Genomic DNA, 12,492 nt, shown 5'->3' on the forward strand with positions numbered 1-12,492 from the left:
GGTGTGTGGAGGGCAGAGTCGCCAGAGCCAACTTCCTAGTGCCCCTAGGCAGCTCCGGAAATTACTAGTTTGGGCAGTTAGAGGTTCAAATCCCCACCCTACCAGTTCTTGCTAGCTTTGAGATCTAGGGTAACGATGCAATGCAGGCTCTGCCAACCTCAGTTATTCACCTGTGAAATGGGGACATGAGCAGATGAAGGAAAGTGAGGTCTGGGGCTGAATTTAACATCTGGCTTGTAGCAAGAGGCAAGCATGAGGAACAGCTGCAATGAACAGCTCCAGGCAGCGGGACATTTTTTATTAGTGTGTCGTTTGTTGACCTCCGAGAGCCCCAAGAGGGGTCACATCTCTTGCACGACATAAAGTAGCCATCGAGGGTTTGAAAATGATTCCGTCCTGACTTGACTGCTGTGAGAGACCTTACATCTCTGCAGATCTGTTCTGAACAGTGAACAAGGCAGAAATATGTTGGTTGGATTGTTTAAATTCTTCCCAGGTTGTGATTGTTGCTGTGGGAGTCGGGTAGCACCAGGTATTTTATAGCCCATTCTGGAAGGTGAGTGAAGTGGTGATGGACATAGCCCAGTGCTGGTTCAGAAGAGCCACTCCAAACTGACACTTTCCACTCCTTTGCTCTGGTGAGCACAAACTCCCACTGACAGCTATGTTGTCCCTGTGTGTCAGTGTTAGCATTTAATGGCAAGTTGAGGACTTTTGTTTCTCAAAAGCAAAAGACAAGCAGGAGTGATGGCACACGCCTTTAATCCCAGCACTTGGGAGGCAGAGGCAGACAGATCTCTGAGTTCGAGGCCAGCCTGGTCTACAGAGTGAGTTCCAGGACAGCCAGGACTACACAGAAAGTGTGGAAATGGAAGCTCTCTCCTATGAAGGAAGGAAGTAGCCTGGTGAGCTGGCTCCTGTGTGAGCACGTTGTGTCACCTCGTTTGTGAGTCCCAGCTCCTTCCAATCATGGCTTAAGGCCATATCTCTCCCAGAAGAGTTCATGAGAGCCCCTGTGTTTTAATACAGCCGAAATGAAGAAGTCATTGGGGTAACCGTGGACTCCTCAGCAAGTGATCTGTAGATGAAGAGGTGCTCTTTAGTCATGGAGAGTGCAAATTTGCTGGCAAGCACACTTCATGTTCTGTGATGACATCATCACTGTGGTTGGTTTGGGGTCAGGTGTCTCCTTAGCCACAATCGCTGTGAAGCTGAACAGGAAGGAGTCCTGTGTACCACAGACATGCTGCCATTCCTTTAGCACACAAAGACCGCTGCCCCAAGACGGGGCTGCTGGTTGAGTGGGGAGAATATTAAGCTGGATAAAAATGTGTGGTGCCCCTCATAGGATAGCCCAACCCTGAGGTCAGAAGGGTCAGCCATGAGCCTGGGATGAGAGGATCCAGTGAAGAGTAGATGGCCTTCTCTCTTGGGGCCCTAGTTTGCTTCTCTGTTGCTGTGATAAAACACTGACCTGAAGGAATTTAGGAAGGAAAGTGTTTGTTTGATTGACAGGTTACAGCCCATCATTGAGGGAAGCCAAGGCAGGAACCTGAAGATAGGAACTGATGCAGAGAGCAGAGGAGAACTGCTGTACAAGCTAACTCAGCTACCTTTGTTTTTGTTGTTGTTTTGTCTTGTTTTTTGAGACAGAGTTTCTCTGTATAGCCTTGGCTGTCCTGGAACTCACTCTGTAGACCAGGCTGGCCTCGAACTCAGAAATCTGCCTGCCTCTGCCTCCCAAGTGCTGGGATTAAAGGCATGCACCACCACTGCCCGGCTTCAGCTACTTTTCTTATACAGCCTAGGACCACCTGCCTTGGGATGGTTCCTCCCACAGTGGGCTGATCGTACCCACGTTAATCATTAACGGAGAAAATACCACACAGACAATCTGACAGCGTCCCTCTTCCCAACTCGTGACAGGTTGATGAAAACTAGCCTGCCCACCCCCAGCTGCCACTGCATCTATCCATGTGGCCCCTGGAGGGACATCTCTTGTTGTCACTTGCAGGACCAGGTGGACACGCTAACTTTTCAGAGCCAATCTCTGCGTGACAGAGCTCGGCGCTTTGAGGAAGCTCTAAGGAAAACCACGGAGGAGCAGCTAGAGGTAATCATGGCCGCCCACCCGGGCCACCCAGTGTGTGGGGACATGAGCTGGCTTCCTCTGCAGTCTTGCCCAAGGACAAGGCCTCCACACTGAGCCACTGCTGCTGCAGGGAGGGACCCCAACATCTCTGGGATGTGTGTTCAGTGCCTGACAGCTCCTCTCCCCAAGACAGACCATAGGCTCCCCAAGACCCTGGGTCTCTCCAGCACCTGCCATTTCTTGCCAAATCCCACATTATTCCTCAGGCAGGGGCCTTGGGTACCAATGATGTAACCTCCTCTCCGGCTGGAGACAGTCCATACCCTGCTTTCACAGATGTGAAAGCACTGGACAGGGCCAGCTAAGATGTGACTTATAAGAAGGTAATTTCCCGCCCCCCCCCCCAATAATAGCTGGAAAACCTCCTACCATCTAACGCAGTGTTGGAGAGAGGTGAACTAAGTTAAGGATGGGCACCATCCATTGAAATACTATACTGTTTTTTACCCTGTGGGGGAGTGGATTGAACCTAGGGCTGCATGTGCGCTAGGCTAGTTCTCCAGCACCGAGCCAAAGCCCTAGCCCTCCTCCTCCTCCCCTCTCCTCCCCCTCCTCCCCCTCCCCCTTCTCATTTTGAGACAGAGTCTCCCACCCTCCTGACTCTTTCTCTTGCGTGGCCAGTGTTACAAGCCTGCTACTGCAGCTAGCTTGGGTTGGGTTTTCAATGTTGCCTCTCTGAAATTCAAATTCAAATTGATGTCCCACCGTTTTACTTGTTCACGTCCACCAGCCCCCGCGTCATTCTCATAAACGGCTTTTTAAAAAAACAGAACAAGCTGCGCGTGTGGTGGCTCACACCTTTAATCCCAGCATTTGGGAGGTCGAGGCAGGCAGATCTCTGTGAGTTTGAGGCCAGCCTGGTCTACAAAGTGAGTACCAGGGCAGCCAAAGCTACACAGAGAAACCCTGTCTCTAAGGGGATTAAAGTGAGGGGGCGGGCAGATGGGGCTGAAGAGATGGCTCAGTGGTTAAGAGCACTGGGTGCTTTTCCAGAGGACCTGAGTTCAATTCCCTGAGCCCGCCTGGCAGCTCACAACCATCTGTAACTCCTTTGCCAGGGGACCTGACGCCCTCATACAGACATACTTGCTGGCAAAACACCAATGTATATTAAAAAATAAAAATAAATTAAAAAGGTAGTTTCTTTTAACAAAATTAGGGGATGGTATCTTTGATAGATTGAGCATATTAAATCTTCTTTAACATTTATTATTGTTAGATTCTGTACATGAGCACCATTATTTCCACCCCACACTCTTCCCTGCCACTTCCTCCGTGGCCCCTCTCTCGGCCTCATGACCTCTTCTTTGATCATTATTGTGACAAAAGGACGGACAGACAGACAATTAGACCTGCTGAGTCTGTCTAATGCTGTTCATATGTGCATGTGTTTACTAGGGCTGACCACAGGGAATTGGGTAACCAATCCGGGAACGACCGATCCTCCCCGCCCCTTGGTAGCCATTGATTACCCATAGTTCTTCATCTAGGGGCGGAGCCTTGAGAGACCTCCTCCATCCACATTGCTTTGTAAAGCGCTTGGCTTGTTTCCTATGCATGAACTTAAGGACAGGGGCGAGACACATGAGACCCCAGCGCCCTGGGGATCCAGTCCTGTGGGAGGAGGGTCAGAGCCTGTGTTATCCTAGGAATCCCCTCTCGGAGGTGCTGGCACCCGCTCCCGCGCAGGTGCTATGGCTATATATTGCAGAAGCACAGCAATCACACTGGGCTGGTTCATACAGAACATCGGGTCACAGCGTGCTGGGCCGGGAACCTGGTATGAAACGCACACTCTGCCCTTGTAGATCGCGCTGGCTCCATACCAGCACCTGGAAGAAGACATGCAGAGCCTGAAGCAGGTGCTGGAGATGAAGAACCAGCAGATCCACCTGCAGGAGAAGAAGATCATCGAGCTGGAAAAGCTGGTGAGTTGGCCTGCTTGCTCCAGAGAGCGGATGCTGTGGCTCTTGTTGGTGACAGTGCTCGGTGAGGGGTGCCCCTCCCTGCCTGTGGCTCACAGGCAAACCGCGGACTTCTCACAAGGCCAGGACTTCTGAAAGGAGTCCTGGTGGTCTCTTTTGGTTACTTCTCCAATCATTTTCGTGTCCTTCCACCACTAAGACGACAGCAGGAACGATCCATCGCTGTTGTTTACCAGGCCTGGGCAAAGCTCTGTCTTTCCATTGCAACAGCTAACCTGGGCTATGGTACTGCCACAGGACAAGAGAGAAGCCTAGGAAGGGAGACAGTTGTACACAGTCTGCGAGTGGCTGAGCCCACAAGGCAACCCTGGAGGAGTGCCCCCAAATCCTCATGTGACAGGAGGATCGGAGATCTCAGTCATGGGAGTCCACCTTCATGAGCCAATCACCTCCAAAGACCCCATGTCCTGGAACTGCACCTGGGGGAGAGGGGTTCAGCTGCTTTGGAGGGACAGGAGCATCCAGTTCAAAACAAAGACTTTGCCCCTCGGTCATCAGCTAGGTTCCTGGGATCTAGCCTGAGGAAATAGAGCAATATCTGTCCCCTCCTAGAGGCCCAAGGCCCAGATAAGGGCTTTTAAAAACTATGTATTCTCTGTGCATGTAGGTGTAGTACCCACTGAAGCCAGAAGAGGGTGCCAGATCCTCCTGGAGCGTCCTGACCAGTGTGTGCTGGAAACCAAATTCAGGTCCACAAGAGCCATAAATGTTTTTAATAGCTGAGCTCTCTTTCCAGCCCCATTTGTTGTTATTTTTTAAATGATTGCTACTATGAAAGAGGAAGAGAGAATGTGTACATTGTAGGAAAGATAAACAAAAATAAGAAAATTAGAATATCGTATTCCTTCTACCATTAACACTTCTCAGAGATATGTCTTAATGCCCCTCTCTCCTACACACACACATACACACACCAAATTTTGTCTTGTACAGTGTTCTATAGCCCTCTTCCAACGAACAGGTCTCCCCCCCACACACACCCCCCAGCTAGGATCTTGCTACGTAGCCCATGCTGGTCTGAAATTTATAATCCCACTGCCTCTACCACCAGCGTGCCGAGATTACAGACGTGTATCTCACTTCCAGCTTCGAAGAGTTACTGCACATCTCATCCCCATTTGTCTCTGAAACATCCTTTGCAAATGGTTTGCACAAACCAGGAGCTGACCCAGCAGCGCCTGCTGCATTGGTCCACGAGTGTCTCTCTGCTGCAGGCATCTCTTGTTGCACAGGTGTGTTTCAGGCAGTGGAGAGACAGGTGTGTCTGTTACCACGGTCCTGGGCAATGGGAGCCACGTAGCTCCTCCCAACAGCACAGCACTTACCACAGACCACAGGGGCCACACAGACCTGATCTTGTCATGTGCCCTGGCTAGGGTGACCCTTGAAGCAGCCATCCATCTTCCTCTCAGTGATTGGGCTGTCTGCAAAGAACCACCCACGAGCTCCTGGGCTGATCTGGCTATGTTCAGCCATGCTCTGGCTTTGCAGAAGGTCTGTATGACTTTCTGCCCTGGGGATCTATTATTTCCCACTTCCTGGGAATAAAGATGAAGGGCAGGTAGTGTGCCTTGCTCCAGTCCTTGGCAAGGATTCCCAAGCCCTATTCGTGAGCAAGTTGCAGTTTTCTTTAAAGACTAGTGTACTGGCTAGTTTTGTGTCAACTTGACACAGGCTGGAGTTATCACAGAGAAAGCAGCTTCAGTTGAGGAAATGCCTCCATGAGATCCAACTGTAAGGCATTTTCTCAATTAGTGATCAAGGGGAAAAGGCTCCTTGTGGGTGGGACCATCTCTGGGCTGCTAGTCTTGGGTTCTATAAGAGAGCAGGCTGAGCAAGCCAGGGGAAGCAAGCCAGTAAAGAACATCCCTCCATGTCCTCTGCATCAGCTCCTGCTTTCTGACCTGCTTGAGTTCCAGTCCTGCATCCTTTGGTGATGAACAGCAGTGTGGAAGCCAAATAAACCTTTCCTCCCCAACTTGCTTCTTGGTCATGATGTTTATGCAGAAACATAAACCCTGACTAAGACAACTAGCTACAGGAACAGTCAATGCACCCCCCCCCTTTCATGGGACAATCCAGGTGTGGGGGCTCATCCCAGGCACTGTGGCAGCTGGGAAGCTAAAGTAGAAGGTCGCTGTGTACTCCAGAGCACCCTGAGTCACACGGCAAGTTCCAGAGGCTATAGTCAATTAAAAAGGCTACATAGTAAAAGCCTCTTAAAAAAAATTCTAAAGTTAGAACGAAAGCACACACCAGCTAGATCCCACAGTGATGGAGAGATGGCATAAACCGGGGAGACCGTCACCGTAATAAGCCTTTCTAATAGGGTGCCAAGGCTTCCCCTGTCTGTTTTTTAAAAATTGACCTTTGCTTCTGTATCTTCAAATCCAAGAGGATCCCCTAGACTTTTAGACTTCTAGGCTTCTTTGCTTTGTTGTTCTGGCTAGAAAGGAAAGAATATGCCCACAATACTTGGCTCTCTAGCCCCATTAATTCAAAAGTGCCTGAGTAGGGCCAAGTATGTGTGCCTGGCAAGGGACAGTGACTCACTGCAGTTGACCACCAATTGGGATCCACAGCCTGATTCTGATCATGACAGTGACCTGTAACCCTCACTATAAAAATATGTATGTATTCTCTCTCTCCCTCATACATGCACACACACACACACATACAGAGAGTCTAAAATATGTACCGCAGTGCTTTTTTACTATCTACAGTGCACTCTGGCATTTTCTGCTCTGTCTTTCTGCAAAGGGCTATGCTGGTCCCTTATCCATCTCGCCTGACTTTCCAGCCCACAAAAGTGTTGAGCAGGGCGTTTAGCAAAGCACTGTTCCCGGAGATCCTCCAAAGTGCAGAAGCCAGGACCAACGGCTTGCCGCTGGCTGGTGGGCATCTCTTCACTTGTGTCCCTTTCCTAGGTGGAGAAGAATATCATCCTGGAAGAAAGGATCCAGGTGCTCCAGCAGCAGAATGAAGACCTCAAAGCAAGGATCGACCAGAACACAGTTGTCACCAGGTGGGTGGGCCCCATTTCTGATCACATGCCCGTCTCAGAATGGCTTTCCTGGAACATCTGCATGTCGCAGTATCCAGTCTGAATCATCTCCTGGTGCCTCTCACATGATCAGAAGAAAAGCACACGGCTGCGACCCCTCGGTGCACATCCCAGCTCTGCCTCACGTCCTGCCCCATTCCCCGTGAGTGAAGACCATGAGCCCAGGAAGCAGGGCCCCACAGCAGGAAGATTTCATCCTAGAGGTTAGCAGAGGAGCATCAGTGGGGTGTCCGCAGGCTAAGGAGAACCACGGCTAGGTAACCCCAGTATTCCAGAAGCTCAGATCCCTGCAGGGTCTTTCCTCAGGAGCCCTGCTTGCAAGAATTGGGAGTCATCCTTGACCCCCCCACTCAGAGTGGGGTGAAAACACCTTGGGCTCCCGTGGCCAGCTGCAGGTTATTTTGTTCGGCAAGGCTAAGTCGCCCGAGTGAGATGGAGACCTGAGCCTTTTCCCACTCTGCTGGACCAGTCTCCTCAGTGAGGCTGTGATATGTTATCCTGTGTACACACATGCTCATGTGCACGTACTCATGCATACATCCATTCACACATGCGTGCACTTACACACATGCATGCTGATCCACTGACATACCACCTGTCCACGCGCCCACACGTACCCAGCCACCTTTCCTCAGACGGCAAGTGCAGGTGTGGGCCCAGAGTACCTTTTCAGGACTTAAGCCCATCCAGTTGTAAATTGTATTTGTACTTCTACCTGTTGATTCCTGGAGGCAGCTATCACCTTCTGAAAGAGCTCCAAAGGGAGACCCTCACTCAAGTTGTGGGATAATAGCACCAGAGCTCTGGGGACGACTCATATGCAGGGGTAGAGGAGTCGACCCCGAGGGGGAAGGGGTCCCAGTTTTTATAGGCCCTCGGGGGTGGGGGGAGGAGAAGGAGGGAATAGGGGATTTCCTGATCTAAACAATGTCTATTCTAAAATGATTTCTCAAGAAATGGGTATGGGAGGGGTACAAGGAAAGAGTCTGGTGCAGGTGTAGCAACTCAGGATTGGCCCGGTTGTGGTTGCTGGTCTTTCCCAGCAACCAATATCACAAACACCTGGCAATGAGCTTCATCAGTGGGCACACACATGGGTTCAAGGAACGGTCAGAACATTGGCAGACACACAGGTTCAAGGAGCGGCCAGAGCATTGTGCACCTCTATTTTTCTAAATCAGTGAAGCTAGTTCTGCTAACAGTGAAATCTGTTTTGCCAATTTCAAGGCTTCTGTGACCTTTTACATTGTCAGGATCTTTCACTTCTAAAACACATAATGGAATAGACAGGCCACTCAGTGGTTAAGAGCACTGGCTGCTCTTCCAGAAGACCCAAGTCTGATTCCCCGTACCTACTTGACAGCGCACAACCATCTGTAACTCTAGTTCCAGGAGACCCACGCCCTCTTCTGGCCTCCATAGACACTGCATGCAAGTGGTTCTCAGACATGCATGCACTTACACACATTAATTACAGTAATTACTGAAAACATGCAGCAAAGCCAGCAACTTAAGCACCATATCATATCACACACACACACACACACACACACACACACACACACACACACACACCATGCCTTTCTGCCCCCTTCATTAGTCAACAGTGAACAAACATCTGTTTTTCTGAGTGCCAGCCAAGAACATAACAGAGCCTCGACCCCTGCCCTCTAGGGCTTGTGGTCCAGCAGACAGACAGGTAGACAGACCGACTCTACAGCAGAGCTAATGACTTCGCTCACAGAGGCGTGTACCTAGGGCAGGAGGTAGCGGGAAAATCTTCCTGGCTGACTGGCAGCTGTTAGTCGGTACCCTGATCACAGCCAGAGGCAATCTCCATCTCTCTAAGCGACCTCTCCTTTGGGCCTCTGGCAGCATGCTCATGTGGCCTACCATCTCCCCCCTTTCTGCTCCAGCCTCTAACCTTTCTCTGTGCACGACTGCCCACAACCTCCCCTAACCCAGCAGAGAGACTTGTGAGCCATGAGGTATCGCCCCTGGCCTCTGCCCGTCAGCCTCAGTTGCATTAGTAAGCCCGCCTGCTGCCTAACCATTGTTCTCTTTCATGCAGACAACTGTCGGAGGAAAATGCTAACCTCCAGGAATACGTAGAGAAAGAGACCCAGGAAAAGAAGAGACTGAGCCGAACCAACGAAGAACTACTTTGGAAGCTCCAAACGGGGGACCCAACCAGCCCAATTAAACTCTCCCCTACATCTCCAGTGTACAGAGGCTCCTCCTCTGGACCCTCCTCTCCGGCCAGAGTCAGTACCACACCTAGATGACATCACCCTGCCACCCACAGGAGCTCAGGCTTCTGCCCATCTGAGGGCGTGCTGGCCAGGTGCCGGTGGCCACCTTGTGCGCATGCTCGGTAGCTGCACAGTGCGCATGCTCGGTAGCTGCACAATGCATCTTAGGCAGCGTCCTCTCTGACCCTTGTGCAAGACCGACCTGGTATTGGCGCTTAGGAAGACGTAAGCAGCAGAGTCTGGTGTCCACAAAAAGAAAAAAAAAAAATGTTTTAGTATAGTGAGAAGCAAAAGAGAAACAACTCCAATTGTCCTTGAGCGACGAACTTCCATGGCAGAACTTTAGGTCAGTCACAGACAGCTCCATTTTGAATACACAAAACCCTCCTTGTACCGACTGCTGCATGTGTATATCCAGATGTGTGGGTATACACCTGTGGCGATTCCGAATTGCATTTTTTTATAACGCGATGCGCTGACATATTTTAGTGACGGTCAGCAGTTTTCTAACTTGTGCCTAAGAATTATTGGGAAATGAAAATGCATTTCTATCTAGTTTCCTGGAAATATTTCTACCCAAAATAGAGAAGAAAAAAAAAAGAAAGAAAAGAAAAGAAAAGGTAGAAGCATGCCTATCTGCCACCGAGTGGTCCCCTGCTTAACCTAAACACCAGCGATTTGTAGATGGTAACTGCCTTTGGAAAAATAGCTTCTTAGTCCAACGTGAAGTGGGGTACCCCACTTTAGGATTTAATTATGACTTCTCCTATCCCAAGGAGGTGAAATGTAGCGGGGTGGGGGGAACTGAGGGGTCATATAGTCTGGCCAATGTTTTCCCCCTTAGTGATTCGTTATCTTGAAAACACCAGTTTTGCTCCCCCCCACCCCACCCCCCAAATGGCATCTTGGAATCCATCATCAAGCTAGTATTGCGTCCTCAGGAAAATGTGGGAGCATGTGGCTTTGGCAGCGAGGATGAGCCTGAACTTGGAGAAAATCAAGACCATGCATGGCCCATCCTCATGACGGAGGAGTGCTGGTAGGGCCACCATGGCTCCCGTCACGGCCTCTCATAGGCAACACCTCCATTTTCAGTTTGGTTCTATGACTTGACCCCATCACCACCCATCAAGATGGCTCAGGGGTTCCAGTCAAGGCTTCCAGAAACCAGCCTTTCTCTCTTGAGTAAAGGAGGGAAGCCGGTTCTAAAGGTGCTAGATCATGTCCCTTCTGCTGGAGGGTCACCAGGGCTGCATCTGGCGGTAGTCCCATCTTAGCCCCAGAAGGCTCTCCCAGACAAGGGAACACAGTGAAACGGCCAGCCGGCATCCATCGGCCACTGGACTGGCCTTTGTTTCTAACACGGTAGAAATTAGACCACGAAAGGTATTCATGTAGTGCTATGGAAGATTAGAGGCATGATCCACAAAAGAGAAGTAGTTTTAACAGTCAACACAGTGCTGATAACGCGATACCTTTGTTTCCTGTATGTGACAAGAGACCCTTCACTTTCTAAGCATGGGCCTGCCTGTCTTTGAGCATGCCCAAGATGACAAGAGCCATGGAGCCAAGCAGAAACGGCCTAGGCATGGTGTCAGCTTCTCCAAGGACACACATAACTGACTCAGAGGCAAAGGTAGTCTGCATCCCTTCTATGGCTCTGAGTTGGGCATTTTTGGTCTCGGGTGCATCTGACTGTAGCCAGCTTCTATGGGTCTTGCCCATTCTGGAGACACACACGGTAGATACACAGAGAAGAAACAGGTCTTTCCCCTTTGGCTCTGCATGATACTGGGATACTGAGCTGGGCATTCCATAATAGTAGCCCATGCCACGTCAGTTACATACACACACACACACACACACACAAATATTTATTCTTTTAGCAGGCACAACCTGCAGGTATAAGTTTGGTTGGCCGCTTAGCTCTCCAAGTTAGGACCCGCCTCCACAGCTGTACCTGCTGAGGGAAGGTACTCAGCAATACAAAGTTCGATGTGATTATAGAATGTGGGTGCAGTATGTTAGGCTGTTGTGGTCAAAGTGGTAGCAATGTTAGATCTATGTACCCTCATTAGGTGGACTAGAGCTTTGCCCTAATCAGCCTCGACCCTGGGCACTTGAATAAATCTCCCCATGGCCCTGGCTTCATTTCTCCATCACAGACACCCATCACGTATGGTACCCCACTTGAATTAAGTTCTGAGATCCAGGTGGCCAGAGCTGCTATGATCCCTCTGTCTCCATGCTGCTATGACCCGGACCTCTCGGCATGGAAACCCGAGTCTGTCTCTCCCTTCCCAGGCTGGGGAACTGCGCCCTCCCCTTCCTGCTACAGACAGACCTGCCAAACAGCTCTGTTCTTCATGGAGTCAGGAGGTCCTGCTGGCCTGCAGCAACTCTGTTGCCTTGGGCTGGGACTGCATTCTTGTGATGTCTGGATGGGTTTGGGGCTGGAGGTCAGGTACTCTGGGATTAGCTGAAGGGGGCACAATGTTCTTTGTCCTGCCCCTCTGGTTAACTGTGCTCCATATTTGTGTTGAACTCTAAAAGCGTATTAAAAATGAACCTGAGGGACTCCCATGAGATCCATGTGGTCTGTGTAACTGGAGACAAAGCTCATTCGGTCCCGACATGGCAGACGAGGACGCAAAAGGTATTTTTATACCCTTTCCTGTGTGGGCCAGGGTTGATTGGAACCAAGTCTGGAGACTCAGCTCTAGACTCAGCAAGGCCAAAGCTATGCATCCCTCTCTCCCATTTCTCCCCAAAAGTCCACCACCCAGGAACCAAGAGCTCGAATAGACGATCCTATGTGCTAATCCATATTCATACCACCACAGAGGCTAAGATACACATTTGCTCATTTTTCAATCTGGAATCAGCCACTCTTCCTATCCCATGAGTCATTGTTGTGGATGGATTATGGCCAGTTTGTCCAACCTTGCCTGGCCCTAGTGTATCCCATGGGTGCTGTCTTAGTCAGGGTTTCTATTCCTGCACAAACATCATGACCAAGAAGCAAGTTGGGGAGGAAAG

General features: G+C 50.3%; 1 protein-coding gene across 2 annotated transcripts in view; it reads left to right on the forward strand.

Moving 5' to 3' along the window:
* The window catches only part of Mtus2 (microtubule associated scaffold protein 2), a 355,323-nt gene extending 343,119 nt beyond the window's left edge, over positions 1-12,204 (forward strand). Inside the window, exons 12-15 of one of the 2 annotated variants that reach the window (XM_029477860.2) lie at positions 2,015-2,113; positions 3,961-4,080; positions 7,065-7,162; positions 9,273-12,204. In XM_029477860.2, coding sequence (XP_029333720.1) covers positions 2,015-2,113; positions 3,961-4,080; positions 7,065-7,162; positions 9,273-9,486 — 531 coding nt within the window. In that variant the 3' untranslated portion in view covers positions 9,487-12,204. The remainder of the gene's footprint in view (positions 1-2,014; positions 2,114-3,960; positions 4,081-7,064; positions 7,163-9,272) is intronic. The other variant, XM_029477862.2, reaches the window with a different exon arrangement.
* Positions 12,205-12,492: the final 288 nt, after the last annotated feature.

Source organism: Mus caroli, unplaced genomic scaffold (genome assembly GCF_978045245.1).
Source record: "Mus caroli unplaced genomic scaffold, Mus_caroli_1 scaffold_4, whole genome shotgun sequence".
NCBI lineage: Eukaryota > Metazoa > Chordata > Mammalia > Rodentia > Muridae > Mus > Mus caroli.